The sequence below is a fragment of the Hydra vulgaris genome, chromosome 02 (genome assembly GCF_038396675.1).
Source record: "Hydra vulgaris chromosome 02, alternate assembly HydraT2T_AEP".
In the NCBI taxonomy this organism is placed as follows: Eukaryota; Metazoa; Cnidaria; class Hydrozoa; order Anthoathecata; family Hydridae; genus Hydra; species Hydra vulgaris.
The window spans coordinates 26,962,629-26,985,514 of NC_088921.1; the positions used below are offsets into that span (position 1 = coordinate 26,962,629).

General features: G+C 26.5%; 1 protein-coding gene across 1 annotated transcript in view; it reads right to left on the minus strand.

Moving 5' to 3' along the window:
- Positions 1 to 22,886, minus strand: part of LOC136075972 (zinc metalloproteinase-disintegrin-like HF3) — a 50,985-nt gene that overhangs the window by 18,990 nt on the left and 9,109 nt on the right. The window contains exons 2-4 of the mRNA XM_065789425.1: positions 16,887 to 16,972; positions 16,068 to 16,147; positions 15,925 to 15,988 (exon numbers count right to left, since the gene is read on the minus strand). Of these exons, the coding sequence (XP_065645497.1) occupies positions 15,925 to 15,988; positions 16,068 to 16,147; positions 16,887 to 16,972 (230 nt within the window). The remainder of the gene's footprint in view (positions 1 to 15,924; positions 15,989 to 16,067; positions 16,148 to 16,886; positions 16,973 to 22,886) is intronic.

A 22,886-nucleotide genomic window follows, 5' to 3' on the forward strand; every position in this document is an offset into this window, starting at 1 on the left:
TAAAAATATTACTAAATATCGATCAATATCTCATCTTAAAATATATCAAAGTTATATTTGCTTTCACAACAAAATTGCAATCAAAATAATTAACTTCTAATAAATAAAGTAGATAAATTGACATAATTTTTATTTGTTACCAGACTTCGACAGGAATGATTTGCGATTGCACACTGTAACTGACCACGCTTTTTTTTTTTTCTAATAATTTGACCCCAGCTGTTTTGATGTTTAAGCAATTTTAATGCAATAAAAAAAAATCGTTAAATCATGAAAAACATTTAATTGATGCTCTTTCCTAAATCTTTTATTTTGTGCAAAGGCTTGAAATGAAATTAAAAATTAAATATAATGATTGTTTAAAGACGTAATACATTTACGAGCATAAATTATGATAACATAAATTTAACTAGTAAATGAAATATTTAAAATTAAATTTATTTATAAATTGTTTATAAACTTATTAAAAATACAACACTAAATACGTAAAAAATTATAAGAAAATAAAAAATTGTGAAAAACAAGTAAAATAGTATGTTAATTATACGATTTTTTTTTTTTTTTTGTTTTTTTTTCAATCATATTAATAAAAATTTACAAATGCTCATCATAAATTAATAAAATTTGGTTAGGTGTCACTCATATAGTTACAAACAAGTCAATGGAGTGACACCTGTTTCAAGAATAAAATATTAGGGAATCTATTTTTAAAATAACAAATATCGATTCTATTATTAAACTTTGCAAATAAATAAGTTTAAATAACTTTTAACACAGTGTAAAATTAAATTTAATGACAACACGATATTTTAAAAAACTTTCAATACATCAATAGATGGTTTTCTATTATGTGATATTAAAATTTAGGGCCGCCATACTGTATGGCAAAAAAGTAAACAAGCAAGCATAACGTATTTAATTACAATTATTTAGATAACATCCTTTAAAATAGATAAATTTTTAAAGATAGTTTTTGAATAAATTTATTTAGAACTTAGTTCTATATCTCACATTATAAATAACTTATTTTTGCTTGAAATAAGTTATTTATAATGTGAGATATAGAACTTTTTCAAAGGAGTATTATATTAAAATACACCTTTGAAAACAAAATTTTGAATGCTTTGGAGTACTTTATATACAGTTTACTTATTAGAATATTACTAATAATTTATAAGTAATATGCGAATGAGTAAACTGTTTATTAAGTACTCTAAAGCATTCAAAAGTAGACTTATTTATTTTTATTTTACATTTTTAACATCTTCTTTTAGGTATTATAACACATAAGATTCCTTCTTTTCTTTTTTAATACTTTTGTCAATTTGCTAACATACATAGACATACTCAGACAAAGTAAATACATTTTGGTTGTTTGAGTATGTTAAATAACTAATGAAATTGTATTAATATTTTAAAATGTTATATATATAAATAATATGCTGAATTACTTAATAAATTGCTTTGGTATATTAAAACAATGACTTAATAACAACCTTTTGTTGATACTGTAAACTAACATGATTCTGAACGTTTTAAGTTATCTGGATTTTTAAGATATCAACTTATAAATACACATATTTTAAATACATGCTCTAATTGACAAAAAAAAAATGCTTGACTAGCACATTTAAAATAATATTAAAATATATAATCAAAAGTAGACATTACAATTTTTTTCAGAATTATGATATAAAGTACAACTTCTCTAATTCGAATTTTATAGGTGAAAATAAAAGTTTTTACAAAGAGATTTTTTAATTGTAGAAAGTTGGATTACTGGTTTAGAGATTGTTTTGAAACGTGAGTAAAAATATTGTTTTTTTGTCATAGAAACTATAAATTTTTTTATCCTTGTCAGTAAAACTATGCCAAGTACATGTTTTGTCAACGGTTGCTCAAGTCTACTTGGGACCGTGACGGTGACAAGATCTTTCTACAGCTTTCCTGCTATTATTAGGCATCAAGATAGTAAAACGACTGAGTTGTCATCTAAGAGGCGCTGCGAGTAGATTGCAGCAGGTAATAGGCAAAAAGAACTAACCAAATCCTCGAAAGTATGTTCTGCTCACTTTAATTCTGAAGGTGTCACTTGAACAATTAATGATATATATATATATATATATATATATATATATATATATATATATATATATATATATATATATATATATATATATATATATATATATATATATATATATATACAATAAGTACTTTTAGACAGCAACTTTTTTATACCTTTTTTTTTGTTCAGTTTATCAAGAACATAGTAAGGAGCAAAATAAATATCTTTATGATATTAATATTCCTTATTAATTTTTTTTGTATGCTTCATCAATACAAATATTTAGACTCATCCATAAATAAATTATTTGTAGGCATACAATTTCTGCAAAGCATATGTGCATACTTTACGGAAGTACTCCATGGAAGCAAGTGATTTATGAATTGTGCCTCATTCGTTAAATTTCAAGTAATACGGGTCTACCCCACTAACAAGCAATTGTTATTTGGTTAGACCACTAACGATTGCTGTAGTTTTGTAACACAACGAATCGCAGTAGCAGCATGTAATGTTTGAGCATATTCCTGCTTTTTCTCAACAATATATTTAGCTAAATACCTATTGTCGAAATAAAAAAATACAAGATTTTGGATTTGAAGATGAAAATTTGACAACTTGCTAAAAATCCTTTTTTGTAGAGGATTTAATGGACATTTACTACTAATTTTAAGTTTTTGGAGTTTATCCTCTCTAACCTTGATATCTTATAGACTTGTTATTGTTGTAATAGTTCCTATAGAAAGAAAAAAAACTATACTTTTGTTGAGTTTTTGGAACTCTTTTAAATGACATTAAATTAAAAAATGTACACAATTAAACAATCCTAAAAAAGGTAATTATATATAATTTTAAATACGTTGATTTAGCATTTTTGTGTAAATTTGAGAATACTTTTAAGTACATATTCATATCGAAAAACTATGTTTTGAGAAAACGCAAAAATGAAAGCAAAAAAACCTGTTAAGTCACAAAAAGTAAAATTCCTTTTCGAATGGAATATTTTTTTTTTATATTTAGCTGGTTTTAATCAACTAATCCTTTCTTGACTGCTTTTAGGATTTTCCCTCATTTTAAATTTGGAGTAAAAACTTAGCTTGAGCTGTTTTTGTCTACAGACATCAAAAATAGTTTAGGTTACATAATTTAATTCAATGAAATAAGACAAAACTGGACAAACTCTAACTTCAGTGGTGTATATTAATCCATGTAGTAAAATGTAAATGTAATGTAAACTGTAGTAAAACATAAATGTAATGTGAAGTTTGCTAACAAATCCATGAAGTAAAATCATTTTTTTAAGTAATACTAAATATTTTTATTTGCATTCCACAACTTTACACTATTCGCAGTTCTCTGACAAGACCTGAATACTATTTTATTACTGTTATGAGGTTTTACAACTCTATTCAATGATGAATGTCCTTTTTTTTAACTTTTTCTTTTCTTTAAGCAGCACAAGCCATAAATAATACTGCAATAGCTTCATATGCTTTTAGAAGTGTTAATTTGGTGACACGAGATCAACATACAACTTACTTGTACTATACATAAAAGTCCTTGAAATGTTACAACTTATTTTATAAGTTTTTTGATTTGATTCGTATCTATTTTTTCTTGATTATTTCAAAACCAATGAAGACTTTGTTATCAAACTTTTATCAAGTGCAAATACTTTTCTTAATTGCAGAGTCCAATGTAAAGAGCAGCTACTATTAAACACATAGCTTTTAACTTTAAAGTATAAATTATGAACATCAACAATGCGAGAAGTTAAATCATAAATAAAAAGTCTACATTTTATAAAAAACATTCTGGAATTTCAGCTAAAGGAAATCATAATCTTTCAACAATTTGAAGTTTATCGTATTTTTGTTTATAGTAAAATCGTAATCATTTGGATCTTCTTTTAACTTTTTTGAAGGAATATTGATTGCCTCTAAAATCATACATTCTTCTAAGTTTGTGGTTTTGCTTGTTTGCATTGTATTATTGTTTAAATTATTTACAATTTACTTAGTTGCTAAGTTTACTTAGTTTGCTAATTTACTTAGTTAATTATCTTGTTTGACAGTGTTCAGAAAATAAGTTATTTAATATTGAGTTTTAGTTTGAACAAAATAATAAACTATATCATGAGAAAGAGAATTAATTTCTACATAAATTTAACCAAAATTATAAACTTTATAACTGTTTTTTCGGTAGTAACCACATTAACAAATAATGGTAATTAGCTTTGCGTTAAACTAAACCGCATTTGTTTGACCTTCAAGATGATGTCGGAGTATTTATGTTTACGAGTCATTTTTTGTAAGAATCAGGCAGTCAATGGAAGTGACCTCCTCCAAATTGCTTGAATTTTTTATATATTGATCAGAATATAGAAAAAACCTGTTAGGGAAAAAAAAAAATTTCAAAAATGTTTCGTTCACTCGGAATCTGGGCTTAAATTTTTGAGATTTTTTTAAAAATATTTAGAAATTTAGTTTTTGCCACCTTTGAACCCATTTTTTTGGCAAGGCAAAAAGTTGCACATAGCTTTTGTAGTTAATATCAGACGTAACCCAAAAGCTCTCTCCAAAAAATATAAAAAAGTTGCGTGACACTGTGCGATTGGCTAATTATCATAGTTCAAAAGTACAAAATCGATCAGTTTTGTCAACTTTTAATCGGAGTTGATTCTAGCGGCGAAGTGTTGCACACAATTTTTCTTTTAGGATTTGAAATTATCAAAGGTATTGAGTCTAAAAATGCAAAGAAAGTTATGTGATACCTAAGGCCTATTAATATATTAAGGCTTGAAATTGGAAAAAAATGTTTTAGTATACTTACAAAATGAACCATTACGGCAGAGGCGCTTAGTTTTGTAAAAATGTAAACATATCCAACTGTCAATACAAAAAGGTCCTAACATAATAATAAAAAAAATTCGTGTGATCTTTAGATATTAAGTTAAAAATAAAGGTACAAATTGTTAAAAATGATTAAGTACGAAGAGATATTTTTTTGGACACACAGATGAGGTTTTCGCTCACAATAAAATTTCTATCATCCAAAATTAGCATTTAGCATTACACAAAACATTGCACGTAATGTTAAGAAAAAATTTAAGCGTTTCTGACTATGATATAGAAATTATAACAATTGAAATAAATAATAATAAAAAACAATACATGATCAGAAGTGAATTATTTAAATTTACGTCATAACCAAATAACTTGTGGTGATCGAATGGAAGAAGAATCGCTGATATCACGATTGTGGAGAAACAAGTTAGTGGGCGGTTGTTTACTTTACCATAAAATGTCTTAACTTTATTTTAGCGATCTTTAAAATTTGCATAAATAGAGTAGATATTTTATCATTGCTATTGAGAAATAGGTACTGGATAAATAGAATTTGTTTTTAGTTGAGTATGAAACAAAACAAATATTTTTATGAAAACTGTTGTTGCTTTTCAAAAGGAAATTGTGGATCATTCAAAAAACATAAAATTATAAACAAAATGTTCTACATTCATCAGCTGGGAGATGTTGATGTTAAGAAACACCTCATCAACTTAAAGGTAATTATGTATTTTAAATTTACGCAGACTGTAATATAATTTTTATAATTACATACTTTATAACTTCTCTGCAATAAGATTTTGAGACAAAGTTCTTTAAACAAAAAAAAATAGCTCTTTTAATTAATTCCTCACTCTTTTAATAAATAATCACTAAATTAATCACACTCTTGCAATATTGTATTTTAATAATAACAACAATGTATTTCAAACTTGTAAACATTTTTCGTGAAGAGTCAGATTATAAACAATGCTTTAAATGACACACTTAATAATTGTTTAAAAAATTGTTTTTAGGTCATGCGATTAAACGATAATAATATTTGGGAAGAAAATGGACTTATTGCAAATAGACTTAAAAGAAATCTTGAAAAGGATGAACAAATATGTGCTTTTCACCTTTGGTACACGTTTGGTATTGCATGGAGTCCTCCAAAAACATGCTTTCATCCTCACCATCTAAATATAAAAGGAAAAAAATCTCCCGCTTTAAGGGCGTCACCAATACATGTCGTCATATCAATGTCAAAGCGATACAATGAAGTATTTTCAGTTGGTGCAATGCTGTGTTTTACCCATTTAAAGCAAGAAACTGCTTTATCTAGAGTCAACGAAAACACCAATTTATGTACAGAAACACAAACACAACAAGAACAAACATATATGACACCTGCTACTCCAGATGAAGAATTTGATCCCGGTGAAATTAATGTTTTACAGGAGATTTTGGACAAATCTCTAAGAAGCCGTGAGAGTGTAACTGAGGTTCTTAATGCAAGTCCAATAAAATTTAGATTAAAAAGGAAGTTCGAATATTTGGAAGATACTACTAAAGATAAGTTAAAACGCAAGTATGTTCGCCTAGAAAACTTATTAAAGAAAAAATTTGCGGAAGCTGTTGCTCCTGGACAAGAGGAAATACTTATAGATTTTCTTAACAGTAAAAATGTTGATGAAACAAATAGCCCTCTCCCAATTGAAATTATTCGTGCTCAGAAAGTATATAAGCAAAGTGATTCCATGGGAAAGTTAGTTATCCTCTCATTATTAGACCATACCAAGTATACCAAAAAGTTTATAATGAACACATTTGAGTGTACCAAACATCGTATAGAAACAGCAAGAAAATGGCATGCATCTCATAAAGGGTTGGCATTTCCAGAGAAGAAAGTATTCGTCCGATCTAGTCTTGATCAAACAAAGTGTGAACATTTCTTAGACTTTATATTTACAAGCGGTATTTTGCATGATGTTGCTTATGGAATAACCAAATTAAAATACGACAGCGGTGAAGAACAAAAGATAGTGCATGCAATACTGACGACAAAATATAGCCACGCTATCATGTTCTATCGAAAAAGTTGTAGTGAAAACAATTATATACCATTATCTGACTCAAGTTTGTGGAAAGTATTGCATGCAATAAAACCTTCAAGTCGAAAAAGCTTAGCTGGATTAGATGATGTTACTGCTTCAGGCATGAATGGTTTTCAAACATTACAAAAATTGGCAAAAAGATTTAGTTCTAAATCTCTCGAAGCTGCCCTTGAAAAAGGAAAAAGGTATTTGAAAACAAGTTATCAAACCAATTGTAGTGTCAATGACTCAAACATTTCTTCTCATAGCTCAAAATATGCCTTATCAGATCCATCTGAAAAAAATCTTCAATCCAACACAGAGATATCAGAAGTGGTATGTGCCGATTGCTATGATTTGTGCAAAGCTATCGAGATGATCAAAGAACTAACAATTCAAAATTCTGACGATGCTGATTCTATTTATGATTTGGAAATTGCTGTAAAGGATGTATTCAACTACATAAAACACCTGATGAGAGATTCTCAACAGAAAAAGACAAAAATCGAAGCTTTTAAGCAATTAAACGATGAAACTGCTTTCTGGCTTAAAGATTTTTGTCAAAAAAATTTTCCGATTCGACACAGAGAGGGCCAAAGAGAGTATTTTGGCAAGAAAGGAATGAGTTTACATGTGGATATATTCTTCATAAAAATAGCAGGAAAGTTATTCAAACGTGTTTACTTTACTTCAATGTATAGGTGTGATCAGGGAATAGGTGATGTTGTTTCGTTAGCCACTGCAGTTTTAGACCAATTCAGAATTGATCAACTGCATATCAAGAAAGTGTTTACCAAATCTGATAATGCCGGCTGCTATCAGGGAAATCTTTCAGCTGAAGCAATCTACAATGTATGCAAAGAGAGAGATATAAAGTTGCTGAGATATGATTATATTGAACCCTGTTGTGGAAAAGATCAATGTGACAGGGAGAGTGCAGTTGTAAAGACAATTTTACGGAGTTACGTTGACTCTGGTAATAATCTTTTGACTGCTGAAGATATACACAAGGCTATGCATTATAGTTTTGGCGCTAAAGATGCAAAAGTAGCAGTTGCTCAAATTAGCAATGATAAAACTGTAGTTACTGGACCAAAGATTAAGAACATTAGCAACTATCACTCATTTGAGTTTGGTGAGAAAAGTATGAAGATGTGGCGTTATTTCAATATCGGTGAGGGAATTGAACAAGAGTATGGAAATCTTAAAATTCAACCCTCGATTAAGTTGTTGTTGCCATATAGCAAAACAGATAATTCAATTAAGCGTAACAAGTCACTTAAGGAAAAACAGAAAAGAAGTGACAGGCAATTATATTCATTAAGATTTTGCACTGAAATGAATTGTACTTTATCATTTGAAAGCGATGCTGAGTTAGAAGAACACATGCTATCCGGTCTTCATACAGTTCCGAAATCATTAACATCATTGGATAAAGTTCGCAACTCGTTTGTTCATAAGATGAAAATTACTTCACAACTAAATATGCCAATTTCTTCATCCTCTAACAGTGCTTCCGTAAAAGACAAACCACATTGCATGAACATTTTTCTATTGCAAGGTTGGGCATTACCAGTTCGAAGTTCTTTTAGATTTTCAAATCAGCAGAAAGAACTGTTGTATAAATACTTTATTCGCGGAGAAGAATCAGGTAATAAAATGAGCCCTGAGCAGGTTCACATGCAGCTGAGGAGAGAACTTCCGCCTGATCAATATGTAACTAGCCAACAGATAAGATCTTTATTTTCAAGGTAGGCATTGTTGCTATCAAATCTTTTGCAAATTAGATTATGTTTCTGACTGTTAAATAGTTCTTTTACAAATATGAAATTAAAATTTAGGTGAAAGTTATAATTTTGTGTGTTTGTTTACATATGTTTAAAAATATGTACAATTGATATTGTTATAGATTTAGTAACCTGAAAAAAAAAGGTAAGCTGGTAGAACCGACAACAGAAAATAATGAAAATAGTCAGGTTAACGATAACAAAGAAGTTTATGGCGAAAATGATGACTTTAATCTGGCAGGAGACAATGAAGATGATAATAAATATCAGGAAGACAATCTTGCAAAAGAAATTTGTCTTGTATGGAAAGTGAATGATTGGGTTGCTGTTGCATATGAAAAACAATGGAATATTGGATATATTGTGGAGGTAATATTATTCAAAGTATATATTAGTTTCAAGTTTTTATTTTGTTTTACAAAACAGTGCTCTAAAATAAAAGGAATATAAATAAAATGTAAAAATAATTTCAGAATGACATTATATAAGACTTTACAAGTTTTATTGAATGTAAGCAAAATTAAACAAATCATAAACTCTTTATTATATTATTTTAAATGTTGCGCTAATACTTTTAGGTATCTATAACTGGGATCAGAGTTAATTGTATGATTAACGGGCAAGAGAAGAATACTTTTCACTGGCCAGTTACTACCGAGGAGATAAATAACCAAACTGATAAAATTATCTGTTTAGTAAATGCTCCTTTTCTAATCAGTGGTTGTGGCGATTATTCATTATCCGAAGAAGACTATAATACAGTCATATCATTATTCTTAGAGAAACTTACTGCAGCAGAGTAGAAATTATGTGTGATGTGGTGGATTATGTGTGTAAATGACTCTATTAATAAATGAAAAACTAATTTTTAAATGGAAAAACATTTAAATGTTTGATTTATGTTTTATTTAATTAGCAATATAGTTATCTTGATGTTAGATTTTTGTTCAGTTTTTAATTCATGTTATATCATGCGTGTGACAAAATCACACGAATTTTTTTTATTATTATGTTAGAACCTTTTTGTATTGACAGTTGGATATGTTTACATTTTTACAAAACTAAGCGCCTCTGCCGTAATGGTTCATTTTGTAAGTATACTAAAACATTTTTTTCCAATTTCAAGCCTTAATATATTAATAGGCCTTAGGTATCACATAACTTTCTTTGCATTTTTAGACTCAATACCTTTGATAATTTCAAATCCTAAAAGAAAAATTGTGTGCAACACTTCGCCGCTAGAATCAACTCCGATTAAAAGTTGACAAAACTGATTGATTTTGTACTTTTGAACTATGATAATTAGCCAACCGCACAGTGTCACGCAACTTTTTTATATTTTTTGGAGAGAGCTTTTGGGTTACGTCTGATATTAACTACAAAAGCTATGTGCAACTTTTTGCCTTGCTAAAAAAATGGGTTCAAAGGTGGCAAAAACTAAATTTCTAAATATTTTTAAAAAAATCTCAAAAATTTAAGCCCAGATTCCGAGTGAACGAAACATTTTTGAAATTTTTTTTTTCCCTAACAGGTTTTTTTTATATTCTGATCAATATATAAAAAATTCAAGCAATTTGGAGGAGGTCACTTCCACAGTTTCAGGAATTTGCCTGATTCTTAGAAAAAACGGCTCTTACATCGTTACATCGTTACAATGTCTTCATTGTGACGTAAATTGATCACAATCAATTGTTTTCAAGCTTCAGTAACAAATAAGATTTTAATAATTACAACACACTAAAAGCAAACGGTTTTAATGTATCTGCAATTTTTTTCATATACACGTCAATTTTTTTGTTGTAAAAAAGATTTAATACTTTTTTGATAAATTTTTATATATTTTTCATTAATTATACAATAAACGTTCAATTCTAGTAAAAAACCTAACGGTGTATATATCAGCAAGTAGAAATGTTATCAAAAGTTTACAATATTATATTTATTAATGCAAAATACTTATGGTCTACACTTAGCATTATAATAAAAAATGAATAAAATGTGCGAGAACTCCACTAAATTCAAAATTTTTATTAAATAGCATAACTCAAAAAGTCAGCACACAACCTAAAATAACAAACTGGTTATTTTCAGAATGTCCGAGTGCACACTACTGTATAAATATATATAAATATATATATATATATATATATATATATATATATATATATATATATATATATATATATATATATATATATATATATATATATATATATATATATGTATATATATATATACATATATATATATATATATATTAGTTATCTTGTATTAGTTTTTCGCCATTAGTAGGCTCATCAGGAAGAATGTCTAAATATAAAAAATTCAAATTATAGAATAAAACACTTTTTTAGGAAAATAGAAATCAGTGTACTTTATTAGGTAATAAATGAAGTATTTTGCAACCAGGAAGAAAATTAACTACATTAGATAATTGCAAAATTAATCATGAAAAGATTTCTTTACAAATGGGATATTTTTAGACTGGTCATTTGTTTTTAGAACTTTTTTAAAAGGAACTTATTTTTATGTCTGCATTTAGAAATTAATTCAATTTTTTATTCAATAAATTTTTTTGATCTAAATGAGTATTAATTTCAAATTTTTTTTTGTCAACATATTATAAATTTTTTGAAAATGTTATTATATGCAGGCGCAGTTTTTAGAATAGAACAGTTTAATTTACAGTTAATATTTTTTTCTTTTAGCTGCCGTCAAAAAAACACAGCAAAACACGTCAAAAAAAGTGACACTATTTCTTTAATCGAAAAAATAGATTACTTTATTAAAAGAATTTGTTGAAAAGCTCATTTTTTTTTAGTATCTGAAAATAATCAAAATCCTATAATTGAAAATAACCAAAAAGAAAATTTTTGATTAAAAAAAAAACGCACTACCATTTATTCCCAACATAGAAAACGATTTATTACACTTGATTAAAACAATCAAATTTCCAAATATTAACAATGATTTCTAGAAAGAACTTAAATTAGATATTAATAATATAAAATCAAACTCTAATAATTTAGTTTTTGCTGATAAAACAAGCAACATAAACCAAATCGCCCCAGATAATCACCATAAATTACTGCGCGTTAATATTTTTGATAATTACTTAAAAACCCCAAAAAACTTTTTGGTCAAATTCAATATATATTTGTTAATCAATTTGTTCAAAACTCAATTAATTTATAAAGTCAAAACATTGCTAAAACAATTACTTTAGAATCTAGAGTAGAATCAGTCGCACAAGCGCAAGCATTTATCACACTAAAAGATCATAAACCAAACTTTCAATATAAACTTTCTTGTAGGCTACTAGTACCTTCAAAAACTGAACTAGGGCCCGTTAGCAAAATTAAATTAGACGAAATAAATAATATTATTCGAAAAAAATTAAATTTGCTACAGTGGAAAAATACCGCTGATGTAATAAATTGGTTTTCTAAAATTAGTAATAAAAATGAATGCACATTTACACAATTTGATACTAATGATATTTACCTCTTACTTACAACAGAAATTTTAGACAAAACAATGGAATTTGAAAAAATGCACACTAATATTACAAACGACACTATTCGTCTAATTAAACATTGCAGACGTGAAAGAAAAAAACCACGAACAAATTCTTTGATGTAACAGTGAAAAGTTACGACGGACCAGAAAGTTGCAAATTTGTAGGCTTATATATTTTAAATTCCCTAGCTAATCAACTAGGCTTGTATCGCGATGATGGTTTAACTATAATGCAAAAAAAATCAGGCCCTTAACTTGACAAAATCAGAAAAAATATTATAAAAATTTTTAATAACATTGGCTTCCAAATTAAAATAAACATTAATTTAAAAGTTGTGAATTTTCTTGGTATCGCATTTAAACTCTTAGAAAATTCTAACAGGCTTTATAAAAAATCTAATGCTGAATTATCGTATCTTAATAAAAACTCGAATCATCCCCCTCAATTCTTAAAACAAATTCCTCAATTCTTATTTTGCGACTAAAAGAAAAAAATATTAACTGTAAATTAAACTGTTCTATTCTAAAACTGCTCCTGCCTATACTAACATTTCCAAAAAATCTATATTTTGTTGACAAAAAAAAAATTGATATTATTACTCATTTAGATCAAGAAAATTTAAATAATATAAATAATCTGAATAACTTCTAAATGCAGACATAAAAATAAGTTCCTTTTAAAAAGTTCTAAAAATAAATGACTAGCCTAAAAATATCTCATTTGTAAAGAAATATTTTCATGATTAATTTTTTAATTATCTAATGCTGTTGATGCCACTTCCTGATTGCAAAATACTACAGTTATTGCATAATAAAGGACACTATTTCCCATTTTCCTAAGAAATTTTTTTATTCTATAACTTGAATTTTTTGATATTTAAACAGTCTTCCTGATGAGCCTACTGATGGCAAAACAACTTGAAGAAGGCAACTAAAAATAAGATAAGTGCTTTTACTAATTTATATATGCATACATATATATATAAATATGTATATATACATATATATATATATATACATATATATATATATATATATATATATATATATATATATATATATATATATATATATATATATATATATATATATATATATATATATCTATATATATATATATATATCTATATATATATATATATATATATATATATCTATATATATATATATATATATATATATATATATATATATATATATATATATATATATATATATATATATATATATATATATATATATATATATATATATATATATATATATATATATATATATTAGGGTGGCTCTTAAAACAACATTTTTGAAAAAAAACTTGTTCCTACCCCTTTGCTTTGTTCTATATAATACTAAAACACTAGGTTTAAAATTTTTTTGAACAAAAAATTATTTTAGGGGTAGCTCAAGACCCTTAAAAAGTTGACTGGTCCCTAAAATTTTGAAAATAAAAGTTCTTCTAAAGTATGTCAACCTGGTACTCAAAAGAAGTGAAATTATATAAAAACTTTAAAAACAGTTATCACTTTACAAAAAAAGCATGTTTAAAAAAACTATTTTTATAAAACTTGAAAATAATGATTTTTTTTATTTTCAGCTTAAAAACAATAGTTTTTATGCATTTATACAAAAGAAATATTATTTTTTTGTAAATTGATTATTATTTTTAAAGTTTTTATATAATTTTCTTTTGAGTACCAGGTTGACATACTTTAGAAGAACTTTTATTTTCAAAGTTTTAGGGACCAGTCAAATTTTTAAGGGTCTTGAGCTACCCCTAAAATAATTTTTTGTTCAAAAAATTCTAAACCTAGTGTTTTAGTACTATAGAACAAAGTAAAGGGGTAGGAACAGGTTTTTTTCAAATATATATATACACACACACATATATATATATATATATATATATATATATATATATATATATATATATATATATATATATATATCTTTTATAGCATAATTATGAAACAAAATGTTATCATATTTTCGTTGCGTTAACTAAATATAAATTTTCAGAAAGGTAAGAAAAAAACAAAGAATAATGAAAGAAAAGATTGCTGCCTCACTCTAAACCCTTAGTCAATGTAGAAGCACTCCGCTGCAAGTAAGGCTTTTTGTCGTTCAATGTATGTACTGAAGCGCCGGCAGCAGAATATTTCAGTATAAAGTAAGACTGCTCTCCTAAACCAGCAGTATAGGATATAATATAGTAAAATATAAAAGTATATATATAGGAATATTTATATACTCAGAATGTGCTACTGCCAATATATTCCCCTACAAAAGGCCAAGGTGTCAACTTCTCTCAAAAACCTAACTTGTTGTCCAGACCAAGGTTCATTTTTTATATTAAGTTGTATAGAGATAAAAGAGATCTGCAGCGTTTTTTCTTAACTAAAGGTTCTTTAAATAGGGTGAATACATTACTTTTGGCAAGTTGTGCCCGAGACCTAATATTGATTTTTAAATCTTAACCTAAGTGTTGTTATTTAAATAATAAATATTTTTATTTAAATAATAACAATTTTTAATTAAGTAATAAAAATTTTATTGAAAAAACTAAGGTTTTAGTTATGAAATAGAAAAGATGTAGTGTTTTAATATAGATAAACAACAGGAGTATACAAGTATAAATATAAATTGCTTATTGAATTTAAAAAGGTAATTTGTTAAAATTATTACGTTTAAACCATGATTGATAAAATAACAATGATCGGAAAAAATATTTTCTAGATGATATTTCTGATATAAGCATTAAAAAGCTGCTAAGAGATGCAAATCAAACATGAAATAAAGAATCGTCTAATAAAAAAGATTTAAATATATATTACGGATCAAAAAGTGATGTTGGGTATAAATATACTTGAAACCACTTCATCAATAAAATCAATTCAAATACATAGTTTGTACTATGATTCAGCTATATTTGTTTTTGCTTTTACAATTAAACTTTTTCCAAAAAAGGAGTCATTGCCAAAGCTCTAAATGGTATGCCTAACCTTGAAAGGAAATGCCTTTATGTAAAACCCTTTATTAAACATATATTAGGCAAATAAAATTGACATGATTAATAAGTTATCGCTCTAAAAGTCGTAAAATAATTTTAAAACTTGTTGCGAGCCTAACTATTTATTGAAGTCCTTTTTCGAAGAGGTGCACTAAAATATCAAAACTTCATCACTCTATGGTAAGCTTTCTTTTACTATCTCAACAATAACTCAAGCGTGAATTTACTTTAAAAAAATTAAAAACACCCCTTTTTGCAGTATTGTTAAAAATAAATTAAAAAACGAATCGTGACATCAAAAGAAATAGAAACAATTCTTTTTTAATTATCTAATAATATTGCCTAGCTGTAAAATCTTTTTTATGTTTCGCTTTATTTGTTGTTTTTTTATATTTTATTGCTTGACTTAGTCATGTTATATAAGAGTAAAAGTCCAGAACATAGAATATATGTATTTGTACACTGAAACAAGCAAAGTAAGACATCAATATTTCTGGTAAATATAAATTTGTTGCTGTTGCTTCTGTTGTATGCTGCCATTTTTTTTCTGAACTTTTATAGTAGATTATAAAAAAATTTTGATGTGCGAATGTCTCTGAATGTAGAAAATATATAAAAAATTTACCTTAACAGCTACTTCTTTACCATTTTCAATGGAACGAAGCCAAATAAACTTTTGATGTGTTTGTCTAAAAAGTAATAAAAATTTAAAGAAATTTAAAAATTGTAATAAAAATTCAGTATAATTGCAATTACAAAAAATCGTACTCAATTTTTTTTAAATCCAAAAAATGATGATCTTTTTTTGCTTTAATTTCATAGGTGACATAATCTTCGTGAAATCCATTCTAAAAAAATTATAGTTTTCTTAATAGCAGAAAATGTTTGCTAAAATTTAAAAAAATATATAATTCGTAACAAAACCTAAAGTTAATTATTGAGAGAAAAAATGTATTATATATATATATATATATATATATATATATATATATATATATATATATATATATATATATATATATATATATATATATATATATATATATATATATATATATATATATATATATATATATATATATACGTTCATATGGCTGTTACATCTCTGGTATTTATTTATACCTCTAGCAATATTTTATTTCTAAAATAAATCAATAAATTTTAAAAGACACAAATTTGTAACTTTTTAAAATAAAGCTTTATTTATGGCTTATAATTTTAGGAATAAAGAATTATTCTCTGTTTACACATTTAATAATAAAATAGGTCTTTAAGTCGACGACGATATCATTAAAGTAATACAACAGCATGTTTTTGTTCGAAATTTTGTATTAATATATTTTGTAAAACTAAATTATTTTCCAAAAAAAGTGTACTTTTTATTAATAGTTTACGTTTATAGAACAGTTAAATTTTTGAAGTGAAATAAAAAAATAATTAATCATAATATATATTTCTATTATTCACCCCAATTTATTAATTATACCCACCATTTACTACGAAAAAAAACTTTTTTTTCAGGTTGCAATGCGTCGATAAAATATATGATAGATGGTAACATTATGGATAAAAATCAACTTATCTTACCTGATTTAATGTGCCCAAATCGTTTTGTGGTCGTTCTCTGTGATGCCGTTTTGGATACACGATTTCTGTATCACTGACATGCAATGCTAATTTTAAAATATTAAAAACTTTTAATTATTTTTTAGCAATAGTTTTTTTTAGAACATTTAAAAAAAAACATTCTGTTAACTGAAATTTTTAATAAATTAAAAGAAATTGAAAAATCTTTAGATCTTATTTTATATATAAGGTAGTGGTGTATTAGTAGACCTATTGTTTCGTATGCAAGAAGTTTTGAGTTCCCAACTATTTTTATCTTTGTGCAGCGGCCTGATTCTTTAAAATTTAAGATTTAAAGTTAAAGATTTGAGAAAGGAAAAAAACCACAAATTTAAATATAAAAAGAAAAAAGAAAAGACCTTTCTTTACTATTAAGTAAATGGTATATACTAATAAGTAATACTATAAATTCACTATAAATCGGTTTTAGAAGCAAATAAATTCTTCGTTCAAAGCATGCGCTGAGCATATTTTACGCCATTGATAGAGAAGAAGGCGTGAACTTAAAATTTTAAATGGTCTTCTGCGGTTCTGTGACAAGACCATTAGGTCTTCTGGGGCACCTAAACTAAAAACTAGAAAGTTTGAAAGTATGGTCCTCTCGACTTTTGTGATTCGGCTGCGTTGTTTAATTTGGAAATTTGATGAACTACAATACTTTTTTTTATTGTTAAAAGTAATACGTTAGCTCTTTAAAGCAGTGCCAATTAGCGTATTTATAGAGAACGAAAAGTAACATTACAATGATGTGACAGTTATTAAAGGTTGGAAGTAAATGCAGGTACAACTATGTTTAAAATGCATTATTGCAGACATTATTCGATTTTAACAAAAAGCACGATTTTTGATGTAGGAGAAAGTTACATCAACAGTTATATCAAAAAGAATGTAGTCTGTTATATCAAAAAGAATGTAGTCTGTTATATATGTAGGAGAAAGTTACATCAACAGTTATATCAAAAAGAATGTAGAAAGAGAGCGATATAGAAAAAAGAGTAAGGTTGTAGAATAAAGTAATGATAAAATAAAACACATAAAAGAATAGTCTGTAGATTCAAATCTAGTTTACCGACGAATGGGTGAATTTTTATAAATTTGCATGTCCAGGCCAAGATGTGACTATTGAAGTTCGAATTAAAGAAAGATAACCAATCATACTAAGATAACAAGATGAAGCATCTAAACTCAAATTTATCTCAGAAAGAGCTGGAAGGTGATGATCTTTGCAAATAAAAAGACTCAATAGAAAAAAATTGGATCGAAGACCACGAATGTTAGCAAATGAGAGATTTAGAGAAATTGCTGATAACGATGGTATTTTATGTTTTATAGATTTTGATGCTAGATCTTTTTTTAAATTGGTCAAAGAACTTGACTCGAAGCACAGGTAGTACTCAGTACACTATTTAATAGTCCAAGCAAATTCCTCATTGCTATTAATAAACGCTAAGCCGTAACAAAGATCTCCAAATGTGGCCTCGACAATGCACACCAAAAGTACAAAAAGAGACGCCATCCATGCGCAACATAGCACTGTTAGTACTGTGATACTTTACAGCTTAGAATGGAATCAGCCTATCTGAGAGTTTCTATAGAGTTTGAGAAACCTGACTACCAGTCGGCCTCACAACCATAAAACTGAGCTATAGAGCTGTACCCTCATATAGAGATAATAGAATGAGTTGCCTAGTCATAAAAGCAGAGATACGAGCAAAACTCATGCAATGAGTCAAGAATCGTCGTTCTACATTCTCAAATGGAAACAATGTATAACTTTTTGCTTAATTATGCCGGGAGGGCTATTTCTTTAATTTGTATATGCGTTTTTGCATTTATAAATAACTTTTTAATTTTAAAAAGTTCGCTATTTAAACAATAGTCGATCAAGCAAAAAATGATGGTAATTTATTTACTTTATTAATTAAAAGTTAATTATCTTAAAAACTGGACTCATATAAAAAAAACAATTTAAAAACGCCATAATGGATTGTTCAAATTTTTTTTATATAATTTTGGTATTGAAAGGTTTGATAAAAGCAAGTTTCTTTCTTTTCTTGATATAAATAAGTTTCGTTTTTTTCTTGAAATTTAAATAAATTAAAATATGGAAATTTTTTTTTGGTTATCATTTCTTATTTTTCTTATTTCATCTTTGCAACAAAAAATGACTCTATATTTTTAAAAAGCTAGCGAGTTATAAATAAAATAATTTAATTAATTCATTTACTTTAAAATACCTAACAAAATTAAAATACCCGTTAATATCAGTTTACTTCAAGTTTGAATTATTTGCACTTCTAAGGCAAAAAAATCAATTATTACAATATTAACAATAAGCTATTTTAAATTATTACATATTATTACAATATTGTTACAAACTATTGTAATATAATAATATTTCCGAAACCGCGATAATATAAAATATTTTAAACCTTTATTGTTGACTGTTCATATGGCAACAAATTCATTGAACTAGTTCTAATTGACTCTTCCCAGTGTGCACAGTACACAGTACGTTTTTCAAACGTTCTTCGGACGTTTTTATTAGGTTTAAACCTTATAAAAACGTTTTAAAAACGTACCGTGCCCACTGGGTTGCTCTGTATAATATCAATTTAATAATAATTTTACAGAAACTTAAAAAAAAAAAAAAACTGTTTTTTGTACTAAAGTAAAGTGGGGTATATTTACCATTCTTTTAGATTTTTTTTGTAAAGAGAAAGTATTTGTAACATTTAGCTCCCATACGTGATTATTAATTAAAACTTTTCCCTTATTTTATCTTTCATTTATTACCATTCTTTAGCTGTTTTAAGTGTGCGAAAATCAAATTCTGTGTACATAGTTAAAAAAAAATATCATTAGGGCAAATATAGTCGTTGCCGTTTGGCAACATTAAACATTAGCGGGAGAACTTTTCGGTCATAAAGTTTTATGTTTATATATAAACATAAAACTTTATGACCGAAAAGTTCTCCCGCTTATGTTTAAATAATGTTACAATAAGGTAATAATAGAAACTTCTAAAATAATACATTATAATGTATTATTTTAGAATGTTTCTATTATGACCTTATTGTACAAGCCTGATAATGATAATGATGACGATGACTGCAACGACAATGATGACTAACGATTCTATAACTAAAATAGGGGGAAGGCGGGGGGTAATGGCAAATTGGAAATGTGTAGAATACCCGGCTACATAACTATATTTCTCAAAAATTCAACTTTAACTTGAAAATCAACTCCTTTATTATATGGTTTAGTTTATTTCATCAATTTGTTCTCATTTTACGATGTTATCTATAAGATCTAATAGATATATATAAATACAATCTGACTTGGGCAAGTGAAAGACTAAATAGCTTATCATCGAGCCTCTTCGTGAAATAAAATATGATTTTACCAGTTCTAATATTATTCAAAATAAGTGAATCTAAAAAGTTTAAAAAGAAATAAAAAACATTCAAAAATTAAAAATTAAAAAAAGTTTAAAAAAAAATTAAAAAGTTTGCAAAAAAGAAAAAATCTTTTACTTAAAAAAAAGAAAAAAAGAAAATACAAGTCGGTATTTACACGTACCTTAATATAAACTATAATATAAAAAATAAATAGATATATATCAATAGGTTTTTTTTTTATATATATTCGTCAAGAACAGAGTTCCGTAAGCGTGGTTCCCGAAATGAGATTGAAAAGTCAGAATTTTTTTAGTGATGTTAGTGGAATGTAGTAATTACTTATTAAGCGCCTTGTTTCATATTTATGATTTTTTTTTTTTTTTTCACATCAATCATTATTATATATTTCAAAAACAAATAATATTTACATGTCTCCAGTTTATATAAATGTCCACCACAAATATTTACAATATCTAAAGAGCTTTAACAATGCTGTTTTACGCATGCGCGTTTGACATTTTAACTCATGCGAGTTAAAATAATAAATTCGTGGTTTATAATATAAAGTGCTAGCTGTTAACCCATGCATTTAAAAATATACGCAAGTCCGTCGCAACACAGGGCTACTAGGGACTTGCTTGTCGTTGTCGTTGAAAATATATGTTATTTGTTGAAAATATATATCAACATATATTAGCAGTACTATGTAGTTGTAAGGAAACTTGCAGAAGACTAAGAACTGTCTTTTCATCGCGAACCTTTAAAATACAAAAACTAAAAATTTAAAGAGTAAAGACACACATTAATTTTTTGAGGTCTACTGTTCAGTAATATTTTACTATGTATAGTTGCTAACAACTTTTATTTATTTATTTTTTTATATTTTATGTTTTATTTCTTTTTTATTTATTTTTATAGCCTAAATTGTTCTTTTTACATTTTATTATATTAATTGTTCTTTTTTATTTAATACATATCGATAAAATTGGTTTTGTTAATTATGAGATCTTTTAGTTTTTTCTTCTGGGCAATAAGATTGTCCAATTAGTAAGTTCTATATTTTGAGGTATTGTTTTGTTGTATAAGCATAAGTATAAGTTGTATAAGTAGGGGCCACGGTATACAATTGAAAATCTCGAAAATTTTGATTTTTTTATGGGCAATGTAAAGTTTCCGGTTCCTCGTGTGATATATCTGTTGGCGTTGGTTTGAAAAAAGTTATTAGTAAAATGAGTTGGGACAAGTCCGAGCTTATATTTGAGCATAAATAAAACATTTTGGTAGATGTTAATTTGATAGATATTTAAAGCATTCAAGTTTTTAAGTAAAGGATCAGCATGAGTGAACTAATTTTTATTATAAACCAATCTTGATGCGTGTTTTTGGTGTGTATATAGAGAACTTAATTTAGATTTATTTGTACTTTCCCAGGCAATATTAGCATATGTTAGATAACTTTGTATATAAGAAAAGTAAAGAATTTTGAGATTCTCCTGGGAAAGTATAGTTTTGACTTTGTAAAGTATGCCGATACTTTTTAATATTTTTGTATTTATTGTTTTTATATGGGGTTTCCAAGAAATCATTTCGTCAATATTAATCCCAAGAAATTTATTAGCTTCAGTTCTTTCAATGTTTATGTTATCAATTTTTAGTAATGGTAGCATGCTTAGTATTTTGTTTTTTTGCTGGTTGGAATGAAACAAGATGTATTTTGTTTTTTCTTGATTTAAAGATAATTTATTTACTTTAAACCAAATGTTTAGACTCTCAAGGTCATTATTTGCAGATTCAAAGAGATTTTCAATTGATGCTGATGAATAAAATAAATTTGTGTCATCAGCAAACATTACTGCATCAAGTTTTTTTAGTGATTGTGGAAGATCGTTAATATAAATTAAAAATAAAAGAGGACCAAGAATGGAACCTTGGGGAACTCCGCATTTTATTTTTAGAATACTAGAATATTTATTATCGTTCAAAATAACACATTGTTGTCTGTTGCACAGATAACTTTTAAACCAATCTAGACTAGTATTTTTTATTCCGTATTTTTCCATTTTTTTTAGTAAGATATCATGATTAATTGTGTCAAATGCTTTGGATAGGTCTATTAAAGTTCCTAATACAAATTGCTTTTCATTAAAAGAATCACTTATGCTGTTAACTAAATCTAAAATTGCATGTTTTGTTGAGTGCTGTGCTTGAAAGCCGAATTGATTTTTATTTAAGAACTTGTTTTGAATTAGGTATTCGTATAATCTATTGTAGATTATTCTTTCAAGTATTTTAGAAAAGGTTGGAAGTATTGATATTGGTCAGTAATTGTTTATTAGAAATGTTTCACCGGTTTTAAAAATAGGTACAATTTTAGCTACTTTTAATTTATCTGGTATAGTTCCTGTTATAATTGATGATTTAAATATTTCGAAAACAGGTTTGCGTATCTCCGAAAAGACATTGATGACGATATTACTGCAAATGTCATCTATACCTGGAGACTTGTTTGTTTTAAGAGAGTTAATTGCATTTTCGAGTTCATCAATTTTCAGTTCTT